Source organism: Canis lupus, chromosome 31 (genome assembly GCF_048164855.1).
Source record: "Canis lupus baileyi chromosome 31, mCanLup2.hap1, whole genome shotgun sequence".
Taxonomy (NCBI): Eukaryota; Metazoa; Chordata; class Mammalia; order Carnivora; family Canidae; genus Canis; species Canis lupus.
This window is the reverse complement of record NC_132868.1, coordinates 18,004,395-18,027,615: the sequence shown is the minus strand read 5'-3', so window position 1 is coordinate 18,027,615 and position 23,221 is coordinate 18,004,395. Positions and strand designations below refer to the sequence as shown.

The following is a 23,221-nucleotide window of genomic DNA, read 5'->3' as shown; positions in this document are numbered from 1 at the left end:
GTTTATCATGTAGAAATATTTTTTGATTGTTGTAGAAGATTCAAATAATATAGGGAGCATAAAGTAAAATATGGCAGTTTCAACTGTGCCATTACAATACTATACCTTTAACTTTTTTACAAAATAGTTTTATATTGTCTTAGACTAAGTAATGCTAGTTTGTATAACAAACACTAAATCATAGTGACTTATTGCAATAGAATGTGGGCCCTGGGGAGAGTGGATCTGCTTCACTCAGTCATTCAGGGACCTAGGCTCCTTCCAACTGATGATGCTGCCGTTTTCCACACATAACCTTCAAAGGTGGATGCATTTCAGAAAGAGAGATGCTGAAGGAGTTGAGAGGTAAAGCACACCTGCTCATAATAGCCTCAGCCTGGACAGGAGGCATCGCTCTGCTCACTTTCTATTGGCAAGAACTAGCCACATGCTCCCCCTGCACTGCCAGCCCCTACACAGGGGGACTAGGAAATTTAGTTTGCCTGTGTGCCCAGGAGGAAAAGACGGGTTTGGTAACCATAGTCAGTCTTTGTCACATACACTACCTGTGTTATTTTACAGCTTGTCCTTCCCCTCACTTAGATTTGTTGTTGTCTGTTGAAAAATGATACAACCGGGCAGCCCCGGTGGCGTAGCGGTTTAGCGCCGCCTGCAGCCCAGGGCGTGATCCTGGAGACCCTGAATGGAGTCCCACGTCAGGCTCTCTGCATGGAGCCTGCTTCTCCCTCTGCCTGTGTCTCTGCCTCTCTCCCTCTATGTGTGTCTCTATGAATAAATAAATAAAATCTTTAAAAAAAAAAGAAAAATGATACAACCAATGCATGAAGGTGTGCTTGTTATACACAGTTAAATCATGGAAGATTGTACTTTAACTAGCAATCTATTTTGGACATCATTACATGTTGATATAATGGATCTATCATATAGATTAAGAGATGTAATACATGTAAAGTGCAGTCCCCAAGCACACAGGACAGCTCAGCAGTGTTATCCATCATCATCAATACTGGCACTCTTTTCACCAGCTATATGGCAGTCTATGGAATGAATAAAACACAGGTTTTTTTTCAGCTTTTATATTCCCCCTGAAAAAAATGCTGCAATGGGCATTTTATTTTATTTTTTAAAACTTTTTTTTTAAAGATTTTATTTATTTTAGAGCATGAGCACAAGTCAGGAGAGGAGCAAAGGAAGAGGAAGACAAGCAGGCTCTGCACTCAGCACAGAGCCTAACATGGGGCTCATTCCCACATCCCTGAGATCATGACCTGAACTAAAATCAAAAGTCAGATTCAACTAATTGAGTCACTGAGGCATTCCGCAGCAGGCATTTTAATACACATATATTTATGAACCTGTGCTGCTGCTGTTTGGCAAGATTCCTGGAGGTAGTCATAAGATATGTCCGTTTAGAATTATAGGTATTGCTTAATTGTTCTCCAGAAAGTTTGAATCAATTTACAGTTCAACCAGTGTTGAATGACAGTGCCCATTTTCTACATCTTTGCTAACATTTTTTATTGTGAATTAAATTTTTTAATAGCTTAGAATATTTACATTTGCATTATTGGATCATTAATGATGTTAGCATATTTTCATATATTATTAGCCAACACTTTATTTTTTTAAAAAATCATCTATTCCTACTCTATGTTTCCCTATTGTTTGACTTCTTATTAATTTTTTGGAGCTCTTATTACATATCTTTTGCTTGGGACTCCTGGGTGGCTCAACGGTAGAGCGTCTGCCTTTGGCTTAGGGTGTAATCCCAGGGTCTGGGGTTGAGTCCCACATTGGGCTCCTTGTGGGGAGCGTGTTTCTCCCTCTGCCTATGTTTTTGCCTCTCTTTGTGTCTCTCATGAATAAATAAATAAAAATCTTTAAATATATATATAAATATATATAAATATATAAAATTATTATCTATATAAATATATATATCTTTTGCTATTTGTATTGCAAAATAGTTTCAGACTATGGTTATCTTTTAACTTTGATTTACATTTCACATAGTAACTTTCTTTCCTGTGTGATTCTATATTTCCTGTCACGCTTAGAAAGCCCCTACCCACCCTAAGATCATCAACATCTTCTCCTATATATTCTCCAGTTACTTTTATGCCATTTACTTTTGAAATTTTAACTGTAATGTGAAAGAAGGATCTAACAATTTTTCTCCAAATAGTCAGCTGTTCTATACCATTTATTTAATGATCCTTATATCTTTCAGTCTCTTCTGTACTCTTGTTTTTCATCATTTTGTCTCATCTTATGTCAGTACCACAGTGCTTTTATTACCATAGCTTTCTATTTCAATATTTGCTAGGAAAAGCCTCATTCATTCTTTTTGAAAAGTTTCTTAGAAATTTTTCCAAATTTACTCTTCCAAATGAAAGTTAGAATAACCTCTTCAAGCTCCTTGAAAAGTCCTGAAGGCACTGAATGTATTGATTAACTTGGGGAAGGTTGACATCTTTGCAATAACATGTTGTCTCATCTATGCACATGATACGTGTCCCACTTAATCAGGTCTTCCTCTACATCTTGAAGTAAAAATCATAGATTTTTTTCTTTTTAATAGAGTGTGCATATATTTCTTTGAAAGCACATAGTTGGGATGCCTGGGTGGCTCAGCAGTTAAGTGTCTGCCTTCGGCTCAGGGTGTGATCCTGGGGTCCCGGGATCGAGTCCCACATCGGGCTCCCTGCATGGAGCCTGCTTCTCCCTCTGCCTGTGTCTCTGCCTCTCTCTCTCTCTCTTGCTCTGTGTCTCTCATGAGTAAATAAATAAAATCTTTAAAAAAAGAAAGCACATAGTTATTTTATAACTTTTAAAAATTTTTTTATTTATTTATATTAGAGAGAGAGCAAGCACACATGAGTGGGGGAAGGGGCAGAGGGAGATTCTCAAGCAGATTCCCCCTTGTGTGTGAAACCCAAACACAGGACTCTATCTCATAAGCCTGAGACCATGACCTGAGCCAAAACCAAGAGTCAAACACTTAACCGATTGAGTCACCCAGGCGCCCCTATTTTATAATTTTTGACACTACCTAAATGGGATCAATATCACACATGGTATTTTGAATAGAGGCCTCTAAAAGTTATACACCCAAGGAAAAATGTTGAAACTATATGAACAAACATTTCATGGAAGAGGAAGAAGCTTAGTCTCCCTAGCAACCAGGAAAAACCAAACTATGACATTATTTTTCTCCATCAGCTTATAAAACAAAACGAAAAATGCTCTTAATATATGCTGTGGGTGGGGTAGAGAAAGATCAACCAGGACAGCTATGGAAGGCTCTTTGGCAACACCTATAAAAATTCAACGTGAGCAGGCTCTTGACAGAAATCTCAATTCTGGGCTTTATCCTAGAGAAACACTTACCCAGGACACAGAGCATCGTCAGTGATACACATTGCCCCACTCGTGCACATTTGTAAGTCTGAAAAGTGCATCTTTTACTCTAAGTAGTTGGTGGTACTCTGTGCTGATGGGAAATGGAAATACAAAGCTGTAAAAATATTTTATTAAAGTCACCAAAAAAGGTCAGTTCTCCTTTGTGTTGGTCTCTTTCCCTAACTGGATTATGTATTTTCTGTTTATTAAGAGAGTGATTTTGAAAAAAATATTTACCAGCTCATTCTCAAATTATCTATTGTGAGCATCTCATTCTTTTATAATAAAAATTATTTAACAATAGGACAAATCCCACTTACGTTTTTGTATAGATTGGAGATTTGAACTGAGACAATTCTGTAAGATTTCTTGGTGATTTTTCCAGGTTTGTATTTATCTAAATAAATAAGCAAACAGAACTTAAGATGCCTTCTTATTTGGCTGCTGGTCAAGGCCCTACTATCCCCACCACAGTAGTCCAACCTCACCTGTCCTGCCCTTATTCCTGTCCCTAGGCTGCACAGATACCAAGTCCAGGCTCCTGTTGTCCCCTACCCACCCATGTGGACTTGGGTGCCACTTCCCTGAAGACATCTCTGGACCCAACTCATTCAGCCACCTCTTCTCTGAACTCAGAGCACAGAGGTGACACATGACACGGTCTAGTACATGATTCGCCCCAGCCTTACACTGGCTCTCTCTGTTCCCCTGTATTGGCTCTGTCTCCCCAACCAGACCACACATGCCTTCATGATTTCTTTTGTTTAGAGGGAGCTGGCCTGGGGATATAGCACTTAAGGACTATGGGAAATTATGGGAGAAGCTCTATTTCTGACATACCTGGTGGTTTCTTAAATGTTCTGTATCTCTTCTAGGTGGCAAAGAAACACAGCACGATGTTTGGAAATATAATTCTTCAATCAACAAATGGATTCAAATTGAGTATTTGAACATTGGCCGCTGGAGGCATAAGATGGTGGTGTTAGGTGGCAAGGTCTACGTGATTGGAGGTTTTGATGGCTTGCAGAGGATCAACAATGTGGAGACCTATGATCCCTTCCACAACTGTTGGTCAGAGGTATAGAAGGTTTATTTCTATGAGTAACTTTCTATTAATACTTCAAAGCTTTAAAAAAAAGTATATGACAATATAGGTATATGGCTTTCTCATCTCTGTGCTCCCACTGAGAACATTGTTGGTGGCTCTGAGCTTTCCTCCTAAAAGGAGCCATTGCTACGGCATTGCTGATCAGGTCATAGAAACAGCTTCCTTCGAGGTGGGGAAGCTCTTGTAGACACCTGTCTATCCAGCCAAAAGCCCCAGATTTAGAGGGGAGGCTTGGTCCTAACCACAGTCTGCATGTCTTAGTTCAGAGTCTTTGTCTTCTCAGATGCCATCTGCCCTGTTGTCGCCACAGTGGGCATACAGGGATCCCTTTACTACACTGTTTACTGAGTCAGAGTTATATGGTAGTGTTTAGAGGTCAGCCCTTATTTATTTGCCTATTGATGATAAACCATCTATACGCTGCTTGCATATATATGTTGTTTAGCAATTCAACCTCAGCTGTATATCATTGCCAATCAGTGGGCATAAAGTTTCAATTATCCAAGGTGAATAAGCTCTGGAGATCTGCCTACAAATAACAATACTACATTTTATGCTTAAAATTTTATTTAGAGAAATCCTTCTGTAGTGTATAAGTGTGATAGTAGAATGTTCACACCATTGTGTGATATATGCCTCCCTCAAACTTTGTTATGATCTTGGCACATTACCTGACTGACATGGAAAAAAAATTTGCTAAGAGAGTAGATCTCATATTGAGTATCCTTGTAATAGTAGTAGTAGTAGTAGTAGTAGTAGTAGTAGTAGTAGTAGTAATAAAAGTAAAGTGATCTCACTTCCTATATTTCCAGGTTATTCCCAATTTCAGATTTTCTTTCTTCTTCTTTTTTTTTTTTTTTTGATTTTCTTTCTTCCTATCAGATCATATGTCAGAATATGTTCCACTTTGGGGAGTGTAAAACATGGTCATCAGAGACACAAGCAAAGGTAGCCAGGTCATCATGGCATCTAGCCAAGATCTGTCAACCTAAGAGAACAGAAGTATTATGTAATGGAACTTCTAGAGGATTGAGAGGACTAATGCCTGTGGGTTCTGTATAGCCCTTAATATTTATGGCAGTGTATCTCAGATCTTGTCAACTTGTCAAGTCCCATTACAGAGTTGCTCTATGACTCAAGCGGGCCATATCAATGGAAAAGAGGCTCTTGGAAGTCCGCTTGAGTGCCAGAGAGTTCACAGGGTGGAAGCACAAGTCTGGCTTAATACCTAAATCTTCATGCTGCCCCAATCTGGGAGTCCACATACCTATGGCCATCTGAAACCCTTATACCAGCTTTTCTTCATAGACATAAGCAATAAGGACAATGCCTAGCACATAGTAGGCACTAAGTAAATATTTTTTGAATGAAAGAACACATGAATGAATATAAAGATGCATGTCTGTGAAAGCATTTTCCTCCAACATTGGCTGGTTTCATCTGTAGAAACAATTATTCCTATAAACACTTTTCCTCTCCTGATTAGCTGGACTGTAGAAGACAGAGGCTGGAAACATCCATCCCTCAGCCTGTTCTAGTCTGTGTCCTGAGCCCACAGGGAGGGTGGGAAATGTGTGTTTTGACCTCTCCACAGGCTTGTGACTTCAGTCAGAGGATGCCCAGGTTTATGTCCTCTAGCTCCTGGCCTGTGTCCTGTGAGCTACTGTAGCAATCATCAATTTGTGACTGACAACTTCTCCTGGTGCCCTGTGCCTCTGCAGGCAGCGCCCCTTCTTGTCCACGTCAGTTCCTTCGCAGCCACGAGCCATAAGAAGAAGCTCTATGTGATTGGGGGCGGGCCCAATGGGAAACTGGCCACAGACAAGACTCAGTGTTATGACCCTTCAACCAATAAATGGAATTTAAAGTCATCCATGCCGGTGGAGGCTAAATGCATCAATGCAGTCAGTTTCCGGGATCGCATCTATGTTGTTGGTAAGTGAATGAATGGCATCTTATTTAGCTGAGGTTCCCCACCCATGCAGCCATGCAGGTAGATCAGATAAGGTCCTCCTGGGAACTCAGATTCCGGGTGATTTGGGTGAAGTTGAAAAGGAAGAGGAGATGGGATTGGTCCAGGCCTTGGTGGAATTTACCGTGGCAGTCCCGGATGCAGAAGCAGCCCACTTTCAGGGGACATGACACTGGGGCCCAGTGGAGAAGCCAGAAGTTGCTACAGGAAAAAAAGTGTATTGTAAACTTTAGAAATGTACAGAAATTGAAATGTGCACAGTTTATCAAGTGACCGATAAATGATAACTATCATTATTTCTTATTTTGTGTCCATGAGAATTTTACTCCTTCCACTTGATATGAGGGCTCTAAAAAGTTGCATTTAGCCAAAAAGAAAGGGTCGCTGGCCAGACCACAGTTGACATGTAAATGTTAAGGATGATGGATCTCAATCCTGACTATTCATGAGAATCACTTAGGGAGCTTTTTACAGAAATGCACATAACTGGGGTTTACCCCAGACCAATGACATCACAAGGAGACGGGATGCTGACCAACAGTGCAAGTTGTTTCTATGAGACTGACGCGCTGCCTACTGTGCTAACGAGGCACCTAGTTGTTTCTAATGTGCAGGTGGTTTTCCTGTGCAGCCACAATTGAGAGTCACTGATTTTAGGAGATGCCAAAAATATGTAACTTCAGCAAATAAGAGCTAATTGGAGAAGGCTTCCCAGAGGCAAAATACAGGGATGGATTAAGGAAGCCCTTGCTTCAGGTTCCCTGATTCTTTATGGTCAGCCTCATGACTTCAAAGCTCATCTTCAGGTAGTAATTTGGACTGGTGCTCCAGGGCATGCTCAGTCTACAAAAGATGCCACCACCTCTAGTCACTGCCATGTATTGATAGTTTCTATGCACCAGACCTTCTGCAGGGGCTGTATGCACATGGTCCCTTTTGATGTCTTAAAACCACCACAGTATCCGTGCTTATGGTTACAATAAAAACAGTGGTAGAGCTGAGATTACAAACTAAATGCACCTGATGCACCAGATGGTATTTCTTCTAGGGAGCAATCTTAGGGTACATTTTGGCACGATGTGAAGCTAATTGTCCATTTAGAACCTAATGCCTGGCCACAAAGTTTAAAGGGCTCTGAATTGTTTCCAGCATTAGACTGGTGGAATCCATTCGAGCTTTCTGGAGAGCCATGAATCTACTCTTTCTATTGGCAAGATGGTAGATTTGACCTAACAGAAGTAGGATTTTTGTGGTTAAAGGGGAAGAAAACCAGAAAAACAGTGAATGCCCACTGTGTTTCCCTTCCTCTTCAGGAGGGGCCATGAGAGCACTATACGCCTACAGCCCTCTGGAGGACATCTGGTGCCTGGTGACCCAGCTCAGCCATGAGAGGGCCAGCTGTGGCATCGCGCCCTGCAACAACCGGCTCTACATCACTGGGGGGCGGGACGAGAAGAACGAGGTCATCGCCACCGTGCTATGTTGGGACCCAGAGGCCCAGAAACTGACGGAGGAGTGTGTTCTGCCCCGGGGGGTGTCACACCATGGCAGTGTCACCATCAGGAAATCTTACACCCATATCCGGAGGATCGTGCCTGGAGCAGTGTCGGTGTGACTGTGGGAGGGCGCAGGACGGGAGCCCCTGGTGCTCTGGACTGGGTGCCAGGAGACCTCCCTCCTCACCTCTTGCTCAGGTTCATCCCACTAAAGACAGCAGGCTGGGCTTGAGCTACAGGCCATTCACGTGGGCTCCCTGCAGCTCCCCGTGGGGGTTCCTTGGAAGTCACAGCTTTGGGATACTTGAGACCAGCCAGGAATGTTTGCATGACCTACCTCAGGAGGAAAGAAGAATATTTAACATTCAGGACACACCTGTTCTGTGCCAGGTTCTGTGCCAGGCACTTCTGTATATCAGTTCATTTAACCATTGTAACAACCTGGTGACCAGATATTATTATGTCTGTGTTATAGGTGAGGAAACTGAGCTTCAGAAAGACTTAGTGCTTTGCCCCTAGTCACTCAGTTTGTAAGTAGCTAAGCCAGGAGTGTAAACTGAGGTCTTTGCATTGCAAGTCAGTCCTGTTCTGTCATGCTGTCTATCTCCAAGTAGGAAACAAACAAAAACTGGCTCATTTTTTTGTTCTGACAAGTTTGCTAAAGGATTCAGTCAGCAAGGGGGGGAAATAAAGTTCTTTTTTTTTCTTTTCTTTTTTCCTTACATTTAAACCATATGGAATCCCTAGTGTTAGAGCCTTTGGCTCCTTGTCAAGAGTGTCTCATATATTGTTCCATCTGACAGGACTGGGAAATGGGTCTGGGAGGACCTATGTGCTTTGAAAGAGATAAAAGGCGTTCCCCCATCAAAACCTCTATTTCTTATGATCACGAAGGTACATTTCAGACTAGAACTGTCATTGTCAGATGAAATTGTACCTTCAGCACAAACCAGTGCCCTGGCCTTTTCATGGCCAACACCTCTATTGCAATATAGAAAGGGTTTTCCAGAGACTCAGGATGATTGAGATATATATCAATAAATAAATGTAAACATCCCTCTATTGCTGGCCACTGCAGGAATGACTGACTCTTCTTGACTGTATACTTACTACTTTTTTAGACTGTGATTTGAGTCTGTGTCCCTGAGGCCCCACCTCCCTGGAACCTTAGTTTTCAGGATCTTTTTAAGCCCTTCTTTTTGGTTTTTGGATCAGTCTGGCACTATTTTGACTCAAAAAGGGTCTGTCCTTCACTCTAAGAGGTAGAGCTCTCAAATGAGCTCATTGGAAATTCATTCTAATCCCCAAATTGGGGAAACAGATTAAGAGATCCTGTTTCATATGCTGTACTTAAAAAGCAACAACAATGGTAACAACATAGTAACTGCATTACTCAGAGTGTTTTATTTTCATCATATGATTTCAAATCTCTTTACCGAGTTTTATTTCAGGTTAGATGTGGCAGATTGTGCTTGTATTCTGAGTAGTTTGGGAAGTTAGAGGTATTAGAGTTGATAGTGAGTTGAATTTTCATAGAAACATTATGATTAGAAGAAACTAAAGTTCAAAGTTGATTTTTAAAAAAAGACTTGGAACATTACAAATGAGATTTATATGTACACGTAGGTCATTGAGGATAAATATAAACACGTCAGTCTGTGAAAAGCTCTGTGCCTGAGGGTCAGGTTAGGTTGAGCTCCCTACTCTGAAGAGTAGATTGGGAAAATATGAACATATTTGTGGAAATTTAGAACACATTACAGTAAGTAGTGTACTCATGAGCACTAATAACCTTAATGAAGCTTTCAACTGAAACAATTTAATCTAGTTCCATTTAGCAAACATTCAAGGAGTTCTGTTTGTCAAGCTTTGGGAACACCCATGAGAAACACAAACCCCCCCCCCCCCCAGCACTCAATAAACTGGTAAACAAGCCTCTAGTCAACATTTTAATTTTTCTTTTCATCAAGTTAGTGAAAAATGAAATATATGTGAAGTTATGAGATAACATCCATGTCTTTATTGCCCTTCCAATGGTCATCTTGGAAAGCTGTGCTCTTGGGTCAATGATGTGGCCATTGCTTACATACTTGACTTTCTTTGAGATCACCTTCAGAAACCACGTATGAGCTATAGGAGGAAACATTTACAAAGACAATTTCAGGGAAGAACTTCCAAAAAGATAACAAATGACAAAATCAATGACATGTGTAGAGAGCTTCCCTTGGAAAAAGAATGTTCCTTGTCATGGCAGTCCTTTGATAAGAGCAATCAGCAAATTTTGTACCCTCAGTGGACCAGCCCTACTCTGGGAAAATGAGGATTTAAGATCTCTGTGTTATAAATCTGGTTGTAACTGCAGGACCCAAGTTTCAGGACTAGTTCAGAATATATAAATGAAGGCAAGAGAAGGATTCTATGTGATTTTTATTTCACCAGATAGGTAAATTGTAGAATCTCAGATGCCAGGCCCTCTAGAAATAGAAATTCTCAATAATGGCATGGGTTGGCAGACAGTTTACACCTGTTAAAACACAGAGTTCTGCACTTAAAGCTGCCAGTCACCAGCTTTGAGGGAAAGAAAACAGTCCAAGTAATTTGGGGGAACATTATAAGCATTTCAGGATTTAAGCTTCTAGGCACTAGGCAGGGAGGGAAGCTCTTAAAATCTAGTTTCCATTAATAGATAAATAATCAAAATTTTAGTTTGTGTAGCTGTCATAACCAATACCACCTGCAGGGGGATGAGGCAGATAGGTGCAGGAGCAGCCAGAGGCAAAGGGCCCTGGGCTGAGGGCGGCATGTGAGACATCCTGGCACCGCAGACTGGATTTTGAAGCAGGTCCTGTGAGTGAACAGAGTGCCCCGGGCTGGGAGGAGGAGGATGAAATAGGAGGAGGAAGAGGAGGTCAGGTTTAAGGATCCAGATCTAGAAAATGATATCATGGTCCCTTGAGTTTGTGAGCATGACTCCATTCTCAAGAAGGAAAGGGAGATAAGGAACAGGTGCTTCAGGCAGGTGGGTTCCAGGAGAATATAGGCACAAGTTAGAACAAGAGGGGCCATCAGACCCACTTATTGGGGGGCCTCTGAGCTACTTGGCTGAGTCTCCTATTTTACTGGACCTAAATAGAATGAGGCCCACAGGCTCTGATGGCATAAAAACTGTAGGAGGAGAGGCTAAGGAACCCCAGTTGCCAAAGCTGATCTGAAATGGGCAGGGAGCTAAGCTCACCTGAACATCAATAGATAATGTTCTCTTCTTAGCCTTCACCACAGTCTACAATCTGTGGCTTCAGGAAACACACACACACACTTGCATACTGCCCTTGAGCTCAAACTATGCTCTCAGGGAAATACAAATATCATTTGCTTATAGCTGTGAAAGTATAGGTTTGCTATTTATAAAAGCACTTGAGGTACTGTTATTTACATATCCTACTTGATTTTGAATAAGTACTCAGAATTTTTCAAGTGTGTATCTTATATAAGGTCCTAACTTGGGGTTGCAAAATCACTTTTCCCTTAATATCTGATTTGAGTGTTGTATTAGATCTCATAGTTTGAAGAGTGAACCTTCATAGAAATCCACAAATATCTCAAATATGGCTCTTGCAAAACCATCTTGACAGGCCGAATTTTCATATTTATAGGTAAAATAGTCAATGCTCAGTTGACCAAATCCTTTAAGCATTTTGGTTACATGGATTTGTATTTTTTTAAACTATCAAACTAAAGATACTGTTTAACGTAAATATACAAATAAAGTTTGTATTTATTCTATAACGTGTGGAACAGGTAAGAATATGTTGTACACCATCCCTAGGTAAGTTTTGTTTGTTTGTTTGTTTTGCTTGTTTTAGTTGATAGAGTAAGTAGTATCTGAGTAGAAATAAATTTAGAAGGTGGAAACTTAAAACATTTCAGTTGGTTCAAGAGGGTTTCAATAAAATTGTAGGATAGAATTCCCTGAGGTGGTCTACAGAATGGCAAGAGGTAGATAGCTTCTCCCTCTCTGGAGTCTCCTTGCCTCTGAGAGCATGCTGGTACCAACCCACCTACAAACCATGACTGTCATCCTCCCTGCCTTACCCCTTCTTACAGGAGGACCCCTTCCAGGTTTCTGATATCTGGTCTGACTCTTAACCCTTCCTTCTCCGACATCATTGTCGACTTCACTCTGAAGCCTTAACCGACTTGGTTTCTCAGATCAGGGCATGTGGAACTTGGCACGTGGGACAGAGAGCTGGAGTTCTTGGCCCCTGGAAGACTTATCATCAACTTAGTTTGTTTTGGATTACACTGCAAAGATCCTACACCACTGAAAAGGAAAACCTGAGGTTTTAGAGAAGTGTAGGGTCACATGATAACTTTAGACCATTCATCCTGGCCTTGCTGGAAGTAGAGGTTCTGGCTCCTCTGCTCTGGGGACTCTAGGTGGGAAACCATGGGAAGCAGAGCCCCATCTCACTGGTGGGAAGTGTTCTGGAGTTAATCCTGGGCAATAGATGCGACAGCCAGTGTGGCTATGAGTCAAAATGGGGCTTTGACCTTATATTCACTGCCGACCCCTTCAGTTTCCCCACTAAGTGGTAATCTGATGCCTGGGCTGCTTGGCCAAGGCCTGGCATCTGCCTCGCTTTCCTTGGCTCCTCTCCCTGCTCTTGGTGCTCTCTGCTGTTGTGTGCCATCCTCTGGACCAGCCTCCTTTTCTCTGGAAATGTGGCCTTTAGATAGGATCTCAGTCCTCCCCTACCTCCTGTGGGCTCTAGCCACATTTTCTGTTCTTTTTTTTTTTTTTTAAGATTTTATTTATTTATTTGTTTATTTATTTATTTATTTAAGAGAGACCACCAGCGGTGGGAAGAACAGAGGGAAGTGAGGATGGAAAGAATCTCAAGCAGACTCCCTGCTGAGTGCAGAGTCCAGTGTGGGTGCAGTCGTATGACCCTCCAATTATGACCTGAGCCGAAACCAGAAGTTGGACTCTTAACCAACTGAGCCACCCACACACCCCTCGTTTTCTATTCTTGTATGCTTCCATAATTCAAGACCCTTGGTGCTGGGGGCAAATTTGGGTCAGGTCCCCCCTACTCCCAAACTGCCCAGTATCAGCCTGCCTAATTACCAATCACTCTGGTTTCACTTCCATGTTTGTTCTAACTCCTAGGGATTTCCATTTTCTTGCATGCTCAGATAAGTCCTTTGTTATTGATTCCTGCACGGCAGGCTACCTGGACACCCGTGCTTGCCCCATCTCTGGTCCCTAACTTGCTGCCTCCCCTGGGGTCTCCAAACATAGAAACCTCTTTACCCTTCTTGTGTTGACCTCTAGCTATCCTAGAACCTTAGTATTTCTCAGGTCCCCTAATTTCTGAAGTTTGGAGAAAGAGCAAAAGAAGATAGGAGACTTCCTGACTACAAATCCTTTATTTTTTTTTAAAGATTTTATTTATTCATGAGAGACACAGAGAGAGAGAGAGAGGCAGAGATACAGGCAGAGGGAAAAACAGGCTCCATGTAGGGAGCCCAATGTGGGACTCAATCCTGGGACTCCAGGATCACCCCCTGAGCCGAAGGCAGACGCCCACCACCAAGCCACCCAGGCATCCCTATAAATTCTTTAAAAAAGGTTCGTGTGTAAGAAAACTTTCCTTTTCCCCTGGTAAAACTAACCCAATTCCCCCAAGTTTGCAGTAGAGGGAGAAATTCCCAGTGGGGACAGAGAGTTGAATCTCATAGACTGAACTCTCATCTCTGTAAGGAAAGAGTCCTATACGTGGCTCTTAATTTCCCAAAGGACATCACAGACCAGGCTGAAACAGTTGAATAAGACTTTACTAATAATGACTTAGGGATGACATATGGAAATAAGCATAAACAGGAGCAACACTCTGGATAATGAGGATGACAAGATTCAGCTGTCTTTGAGGAGCAACATTATCCTTAGGAGGAGTGTGTGTGTGTGTGTGTGTGTGTGTGTGTGTGTGTGTACATACTGTCAACAATAAACAAAGCTAGACACACAGTTAAAGCAGAGAAAACAGATTTTATCCAGTAACTACTGACATAAAGAGCCAAGCCCCATTCTGCTATTTTCTTAAATATTTTATTTATTTGTTTGTTTGTTTATGTATTTATTTATCAATCACAGAGCACACAAGCACAGGGAGCAGCAGAGGGACAAAGAAGCAGACTCCCTGATGAGCAGGGAGCCTGATTTGGAGCTCAATCCCAGGCCCCTGGGATCATCACCTGAGCTGAAAGTAGCTATTTAACCAACTGAACCACCCAGGCACCCCTGACTAGAGCAGGGGAGAGAAAGCAGGTGGGCATTGAAGTAGAGGCAGAGAAGTGAAAAATTATAAAGCATTGGTCAGTAAATGTGATTAGCCCTGCTGTGTCTGCTAGCTGACAATGTTAGGGTTCTGTCCTCCCACAGAGACTGGCAGGTAGAGGCCCTCTACTTCCTAGATAGATTCAAAGGAATGGCTTATCAGGTCCTTGGAAAAGACACTCCTGGGCTATAGGAAATGCAAACGTGTATATCTCAAAGGAATAGAGGACAGATTTACTACTGTAAGACCTTATTAGTAAATGCTCTAAGGGAGGTCAGGGGCCTATCATCAGGTGTTGGCTACAGCAAATGGTAAATTCTTGTGACAGTCTTGAGCTTTTCCAGTCAGAAACACAAAAGGAGGACTGGTCCATCTCAGGGACGTGTTCTCAGGCAGCCGTGTTAGGTTGATCATGTCTGTTAGTGCAGGGGTTTGAATGGAGTGTTCATGCAAAGAACGTTTTCAATTTCAGTGCCCTTGGTGTATTTGCTTTATGAAATAGATACAGTTAAAGGAAAAAGTGTGCCCACCACTCTGGTGGGGAGATTTTAGAAGGGCACTGCCTGTTTTCTACAACTCAACACAAGCCAGGAGTGCAAAAATCCCTCCTTCCAGAACATTCTAAAGGTAAAGAGAAAAATAATGCTAAAACTTCTTTCAACCTATATACGCCAGAGTGGTGCTCTCAAAGTTTTTGGATTATATATCCCACAGTTTCAAAATAGAAACATTTTCAATATTTTCTGTACTATTTTTTCTTAAAATGCTGTTCACAATTTATTAAGTTAACCGTGTCACCTACCAAAAAGTGACAAGTCACAATCTATATCTGAAAAAATACAAGGCTGCTGGGCACAAATCCAGACAAAAACAGGACGGGGTGAGAGGAGGCTGGCAAACTGTTGGCTTAACACGTACAGCAGAAACCAGAGGGAAACATCTGACTACATGAAGAAACCCATGAGTCTGACCTTAGACAAACAGAATTTTTTTTGTGGGTAATAGTCTATTCTTTTATAACAAAAATATAGTAATGGGAGCACCTATTGTGTAATTCACAGAAACATGGCACAGAGCCAGAAGTAGTCAGAGATTGGAACAGTGACAAAACCAGTCTAGGTAAAAATGCTGGGGGTTTTTCATTACCAAAGTGCATCCGAGAAAAGGTCACCCTAGAAACCTGGAGGAAAAGTAATACATTAGACTTTGTTCTGACTGAGTCATAAGTAGATATTGGTGGAGGAAGCAATGGGGTTAGTCTTTGTGAAATAGAGCAGCAAATGTTTATTGAGCACCTACTATGTGTCAGGCACAATTCTAGGTACTAGGGCCCACATCCACAAGTAAAACAAAGTTACTGCTCTCATGAGCTACCATACCAGTAAAGAAAGACCGGCAACAACCAAACAAGTATATAAATAATGCCAACTAGTAATAAATGCTGGGAAAGCAGGATAAAGGGTATACACAGGCTACTTTACACAGAGTGAGCACATGTGCTTCCTGATAGAGACAATAACATAGAAATTTGAAGAGAAAATCTGAGGCCTGTGAATATCTGAGGAAGCATGTTCCATTCCAGGTAGAAGGAACAGCCAGTGCAAATGCCCTGAGGCAGGAGGCTCAGTGTCTTCAAAGAATAGTAAAAAGGTCTGTGTAGTTGGAGTGAATTCTGAGCAATGACAAGGAGTCTCAAGGCTGCTGTAAGCACTTTGTATATGATCAGAGTAAGATGATAGGGCATAAGACAAGTTTAGAAATGCTAAAGATTCACAAATGTTGCATACCCAAGCTTGTGGCTTACACATTCAAGTCTGCTGCATTCCCAGTGGCAGTAGCTAGGATCTGCTGAACGCAAGGTTTTTGTAAACCCAACAAACATTAATCTCTTTCTCCAAATCCTTGGTCTTTCTGAACCTGCCCCACCCCTACCAACGTTGGCTGGGCTGCCTCTCCCAACTACCTATTTACATGAGCCTAGGGTGGGGGGTTTGGGGAAAGCTTCTCAAATAAGGTCTATCATTCCCTGCATAAATAGAAATGGCAGCGCTCACATACATGGGCATCCAGGTAAGAATGATATCACTAGTGGTGGTGGTGATGAAGAGGGGCAAAGGGGATGAAAACCGGAACTTTTAAAGTCAGTGGACCCCCAGGAAGCCTAGATGATATTTGGAAACTTCTTACCAGTAGTTCAAAATAATTCAGACTGTGGTCAGCACATTAAAAAAATCAAAATCCTTAGTGGTTAAGTGCAAACCAACAAGCTATTTATTTAAAAGATCTCTCTAAAGTGTGTATGGCAATTCAGATGCAAACACTAAAAGCATTACTTCCAGATGACTTTAGAAATTGCGTCTTCGGGCAGCCTGGGTGGCTCAGTGGTTTAGTGCCGCCTTCAGCCCAGGGCCTACCTAATCCTGGAGACCCGGGATCGAGTCCCACATTGGGCTCCCTGCATGGAGCCTGCTTCTCCCTCTGCCTGTCTCTCTGCCTCTCTCTCTCTCTCTCTCTCTCTCATGAATAAATAAAAATCTTATTTAAAAAATCGCATCTTCCCTGGAGGTAGTTGGAACTCTCAGTAGAGACCAAGGCTGGAGATGAGGTGCATTCGACTAGGTTCCAGCATTGTCACGCAACCTCCCTGCCTCCCAAGGAGGGTTATGATAGGGGCTGGATTTTGGTGGCCTTTGTGACTACCGCACCCTGCAGAGAATCTGTTGCCTGGCAGGAATAATGTGCAGGGGTGGGGTCCTGAGAAGCTGCCACCCCAGCAATGGCCACCACCATTACCAGTCACTGGACACACATTAAATGTTGAAGGATGAAAACTGGTGATATCTTTTGTTTGGACTGTACAATATTTTTTTAAAATGGCAACACTGGGGCTGTATTTCTACTTAACAACTGGCTGGGACAGAAGGAAATGTTCTCTTTAGAAAGTGGCTGTGCTCTCTAGTTTACCAGACTCCACTAACCTGCTTGGCCCCAAAGGCATTTGAGTTTGCAGCCTCTGACATCTGTCCTGTTCTTGTACCAGGACGACTGGGTGGCTCAGCAGTTGAGCGTCTGCCTTTGGCTCAGGGCATGATCCCAGACTACCGAGATTGAATCCCACATTGGGCTTCCTGTATGGAGCCTGCTTCTCCCTCTGCCTATGTCTCTGCCTCTCTCTGTGTGTCTTTCATGAAGGAATAAGTAAAATCTTTAAAAAAAAATTTAGTTTGTCCTACTACCAGCTGCTGAAAAAATTATTCTTTTTTGTCTTTGAATCATTGGTCCCTTTGGTTTTTTGGGGTTTTTAAAAAAAGATTTATTTATTTATTTATTTGAGAGAGAGAGTAGGGGGCGAGGAGCAGAGGGAGAGAATCATCAAGCAGACTCCCAGCTGAGCATGCAGCCCCACACAGGGCTCAATCCCAGGACCCTGAAATCAGGACCAGAGCTGCCCAAGCAACGCAGGTGCCACTGAACTGTGCATCTTTAAGGTGTACTATTTGAGGGCACTTGACTGGCTTAGTAGGTGGAGCATGCAACTGACTATTTGATCTATTTGAGCCTCACATTGGATGCAGAGATTACTTAAAAAAAAACTTTTTAAAAATGTATACTATTTGATGTTTTGACATATCTATGCATTCATGAAACCATCATTACAAACAAGATGATAAAACCATTCACCTTCAAAGGTTCTCCTGCCCTTTGGGAATCCCTGCCTCTCATCCATTCCCATCTATATAGGGAAGCAATGATCTGATTTCTGTCAGTATAAATCAGTTTGCATTTTCTAGAACCTTTGCATTTTCTAGGTTCTTTATAGAAGAATGTACAACTTGTACTCTTTTTTTTTTTTTTTGGCCTGGCTTCTTTCACTCAGCAATTATCTTGAGATTCATTTTTATTCTTGTATCAGTACATTCATTTCTTTTCAAAAAACAGCTTTGTTGAGATTCACATGATGTAAGTGTACAATTTAATTGCACACTTACATTACAAAGCTTTTACAAAGCTTTGCAAACATAGCCAAAATCAGATTGTAGAATATTTTCGTCACCCCCAAAAGAAACCTCATGCCTCTTTGCAGTCACCCTCAGTTCTACCCACAGCCCCAAGCAAAGGCTGTTCCACATTTTGCCTCTATATATTTACTTACTTTTGATATTTCATATATATGGAATGATACAATATGTGTCGTGCTGGCTGGCTTTTTTGATTTACCAATGTTTTCAAGGATCAGGTATATTGTAACATGTATTCCATTGAATGGTTATAACATAGTTATCCTTTTTTCCATTGATGGAAACATTTGAATTGTTTCCACCTTTTGGCTATTATGAATAATGCTGCTATAAACATTTGTATACCAGTTTCTATGTGGACATGTATATCTCTTAGGTGTGTGCTTATGAAATTGCTGAGTCATGCAGTAACATGCCAACATGCCAACTCTGCTTAACGTTCTGAAAAAACTGCCACACAATTTTCTAAGTGACTGCACAATTTTAGATCCCCTATAGCAATGTACAAGGGTTCAATTTCTGTACATCCTTGACAACATTTGCTATTGTGTTTTTTATTAAATCCATTCTAGTCGATATGAAGTAGTATCTCATTGTGGTTTTCGTTTCCATTTCCCTAACAACTAGTAATGAATATTTTTTCATATGCTCATAGGCCATTCTTATTTTTTCTTTGAAGAAATGTCTCTTGAGAGAGTCCAAAAGTAATAGACCAGAAAGGAACAGAGACAATATACAGAAACAGTGACTTTACAGGTAATATAATTGTACTAAATTCATATCTTTCAGTAGTTACTCTGAATGTATATGGGCTAAATGCTCCAATCAAAAGACACAGGTTATCAGAAGAACAAGACTCATCAATATGCTGTCTATAGGAGACCATGTTAGACCCAAAGACATCTCCAGATTGAAACTGAGGGGTGGAAAGCCATTTATCATGCTAATGGACATCAAAAGAAAGCTAAGGTAGCAATCCTTATCAGAGAAAATAGATTTCATTTTATTATTTTTTTAAGATTTTATTTATTTATTCATGAGAGACATATATAGAGAGAGGCAGAGACACAAGCAGAGGGAGAAGCAGGCTCCATGCAGGGAGCCTGATGTGGGACTCGATCCCGGATCTCCAGGATCAGGCCCTGGGCTGAAGGTAGCACTAAACCGCTGAGCCACCTGGGTTGCCCCAAGAAAATAGATTTTAAACCAAAGACTGTAATAAGAGATGAAGAAGGTCACTAGATCAGAATTAAAGAGTCTATCCAACAAGAAGATATAAAAATTGTAAATATTTGTGCCCCTAACAAAGGAGCAGCCATTTATATAAGCCAATTAATAACAAAATTAAAGAATCACATCAATAATACAATAATACTAAGGTACTTTAACACCACACTTATAGCAATGGACAGATCATCTAAGCAGAAGATCAACAAGGAAACAAGGGCTTTGAATGACACACTGGACCAGATGTACTTCACAAATAAATTCAGAGCATTCCATCCTAAAGCAACAGAACACACATTCTTCTTGAGTGCACCTGGAACATTCTCCAGAATGGATCACATACTGGGTCACAAATCAGGTCTCAATTGGTACCAAAAGATTGGAATTATTCCCTACATATTTTCAGATCACAATGCTTTAAAACACTATCACAAGAAAACTCAATCACAAGAGGAAATTTGGAAGGAAAACCAATGCATGGAGGTTAAAGACATCCTATTAGAGAATGAATGGGTCAACCAGGAATTAATGAAGAGTTTTAAAAATTCATATAAACAAATAAAAATGAAAACACAACTGTTCAAAACCTTTGGGTGCAGCAAAGGCAGTCCCAAGAGGGAAGTACATTGCAATACAAGCCTTTCTCAAGAAACAAGAAAAGTTTCAAATACACAACCTAACCTTACACAGTTAGAGAAAGAACAGCCAATAAACCCTAAACCCAGCAGGAGAAGAGAATTAATGAAGATTGGAGCAGAAATCAATGAAATAGAAAGCAAAAGAACAGTAGAACAGATCAATGAAACTAGGAGCTGGTTCTTTGAAAGAATTAATACGATTTATAAAGATTGATAAACCCTGGCCAGACTTATCAAAAAGAAGAGAAAGGACCCAAGTTAGTAAAATCATGAATGAAAGTGGAGATATCACAACCAACACCGAAGAAATACAATTATAAGAACGTATTATGAGCAACTATATGCCAACAAATTAGGCAATCTGGAAGAAATGGATCCATTCCTAGAAATGTAAAAACTATCAAAACTGAAACAGAAAGAAAACCAGAACAGACCCATAACCAGCAAGGAAATTGAAGCAGTAATCAAAATTCAACAAGAGTTCAGGGCCAGATGGCTTCTCAGGGGAATTCTACCAAACATTTAAAGGAGAATTAATACCCACTCTTCTGAAGTTGTTTAAAAAAGTAGAAATGAGGCTCCATAGGTCAGGGGTTAGAGCACTGGTCTTGTAAAAAAGTAGAAATGGAAAGAAAACTTCCAAATTCTTTCTATGAGACCACTATTACCTTGATCCCAAAACCAAACAAAGATCCCACCACAGGGACGCCTGGGTGGCTCAGTGGTTGAGCGTCTGCCTTGGCTCAGGGCGTGATCCCGGGGTCCTGGGATTGAGTCCCACATCGGGCCACCTGCATAGAGCCTGGTTTTCCCTCTGCCTGTGTCTCTGCCTCTCTCTGTGTGTCTCTCATGAATAAATAAATAACATCTTTAATAAAATTAATTAATTTTTAAATTAAATTTAAAAAATATCCCACCCAAAAGGAGCATTACAGACCAATATCCCTGATGAACATGGATGCATAAATTCTCACCAAGATACTAGCCAATAGGATCCAACAGTACGTTAGAATGATTATTCACCACAACCAAGTGGGATTTATTCCTGGGCTGCAAGGGTGGGTTCAACATTAGCAAATCGATCAATGTGATACACTACATTAATAAAAGAAAGAACAAGAACCATATGGTCCTCTCAATAGATGCAGAAAAAGCATTTGACAAAATGCAGCATCCTTTCTTGATTAAAACTCTCCACAATGTAGGGAGAGGGAACATACCTCAATATCATAAAAGCCATCTACAAAAATCCCACAGCAAATATCATTCTCAATGGGAAAAACTGAGAGTTTTCCCCTAAGGTCAGGAACACGACAGGGATGCCCACTCTCGCCACTGTTGTTCAACATGGTACTGTAAGTCCTAGCCTCAGCAATCAAACAACAAGATAAAAGGCATCCGAATCAGCAAAGAAGAAGTCAAACTCTCACTCTTTGCAGATGACATGATATTCTATGTGGAAAACACAAAAGACTCCACTCAAAAATTGCTAAAAACCCATACGGTAATTCAGCAAAGTGGCAGGATATAAAATCAATGCACAGAAACCAGTTGCATTTCTATACACTAACAATGAGACAGAAGAAAGAAAAATTAAGAAATTGATCCATTTACAATTGCACCAAAACCCATAAGATACTTAGGAATAAATCTAACCAAAGAGGTAAAGGACTTGTATTCTGAAAACTATAGAACACTCAGTTAAGAAATTGTGGAAGACAAAAAGAAATGGAAAAACATTCTATGTTCGTGGGTTAGAAGAACAAAAATTGTTAAAATGTCCATGCTTCCCAGAGCAATCTATACATTCAATGCAATCTCTATCAAAATACCATCAACATTTTTCATAGAGCTGGAACAAATAATCCTAAAATTTGTATAGAACCAGAAAAGACCCCGAATAACCAAAGGAAAGTTGAAAAAGAAAGCCAAAGCTGGTGGCATTCACAATTCTGGACTTCAAACTCGATTACAAACCTGTAATCATCAAGACAGTGTGGTTGGTACTGGCACAAAAACAGACACATAGATCAATGGAGCAGAATAGAGAACCCAGAAATGGACCCTCAACTCTATGATCAACTAATCTATGATCAACAAAGCAGGAAAGAATATCCAATAGAGAAAAGACAGTCTCTTCAACAAATGGTGTTGGGAAAATTGGACAGCCACATGCAGAAGAATGAAACTGGACCATTGTCTTACACAAAAATAGACTCAAAATGGATGAAAGACCTAAATGTGAGCCAGGAATCCATCAAAATCCTAGAGGAGAACACAGGCAGCAACCTCTGCGACCTTAGCTACAGCAGCATCTAGCTAGACACAGCTTCAAAGGCAAGGGAAACAAAGGCAAAAATGAACTATTGGGACTTCAAGATAAAAAGCTTTTACACAGCAAAAGAAACCGTGGACAAAATCAAAAGACAACCTACAGAATGGGAGAAGATATTTGCAAATGTTATCAGAGAAAGGGTTGGTATCCAAAATCTACAAAGAACTTATCAAACTCAACACCCAAAGAATAAATAATCCAATTGAGAAAATGGGCAGAAGACATGAACAGATATTTCTCCAAAGAAGACATACATATAAATGGCCAACAGACACATGAAAAAATGCTCAATATCACTCAGCATCAGGGAAATACAAATCAAAACCAACAGTGAGATACCACTTCACCACCAGTAAGAATGTCTAAAATTAACAAGAAACGGGCAGCCCCAGTGGCGCAGCGCTTTAGCGCGGCCTGCAGCCTGGGGTGTGATCCTGGAGACCCTGGATCGAGTCCCACGTCAGGCTCTCTGTATGATGCCTGCTTCTCCCTCTGCCTGTGTCTCTGCCTCTCTCTCTGTCTCTATGAATAAATAAATAAAATCTTTAAAAAATAAAAATAAAATTAACAAGAAATGACAAATGTTGGCAAGGATTTGGAGAAAGCGGACCCCTCAAACACTGTTGGTGGGAATATAAACTGGTAGAGCCACTCTGGTAAACAGTATGGAGGTTCCTCAAAAAGAG

General features: G+C 41.0%; 1 protein-coding gene and 1 non-coding gene across 4 annotated transcripts in view; both read left to right on the top strand.

The window, feature by feature from the left end:
* The window catches only part of KLHL6 (kelch like family member 6), a 104,661-nt gene extending 94,743 nt beyond the window's left edge, over positions 1–9,918 (top strand). For 2 of the 3 annotated variants that reach the window (XM_072807562.1, XM_072807561.1), the window contains 3 exons: positions 4,278–4,480; positions 6,232–6,445; positions 7,796–9,918. In XM_072807562.1, coding sequence (XP_072663663.1) covers positions 4,278–4,480; positions 6,232–6,445; positions 7,796–8,097 — 719 coding nt within the window. In that variant the 3' untranslated portion in view covers positions 8,098–9,918. Of the gene's footprint in view, positions 1–4,277; positions 4,481–5,392; positions 6,098–6,231; positions 6,446–7,795 lie in introns of those variants that run through there. The other variant, XM_072807563.1, reaches the window with a different exon arrangement.
* On the top strand, positions 5,088–5,191 carry LOC140622518 (small nucleolar RNA U13). The gene has a single exon (XR_012022274.1). It is a non-coding gene; the product is annotated as a small nucleolar RNA U13 (small nucleolar RNA).
* Positions 9,919–23,221: the final 13,303 nt, after the last annotated feature.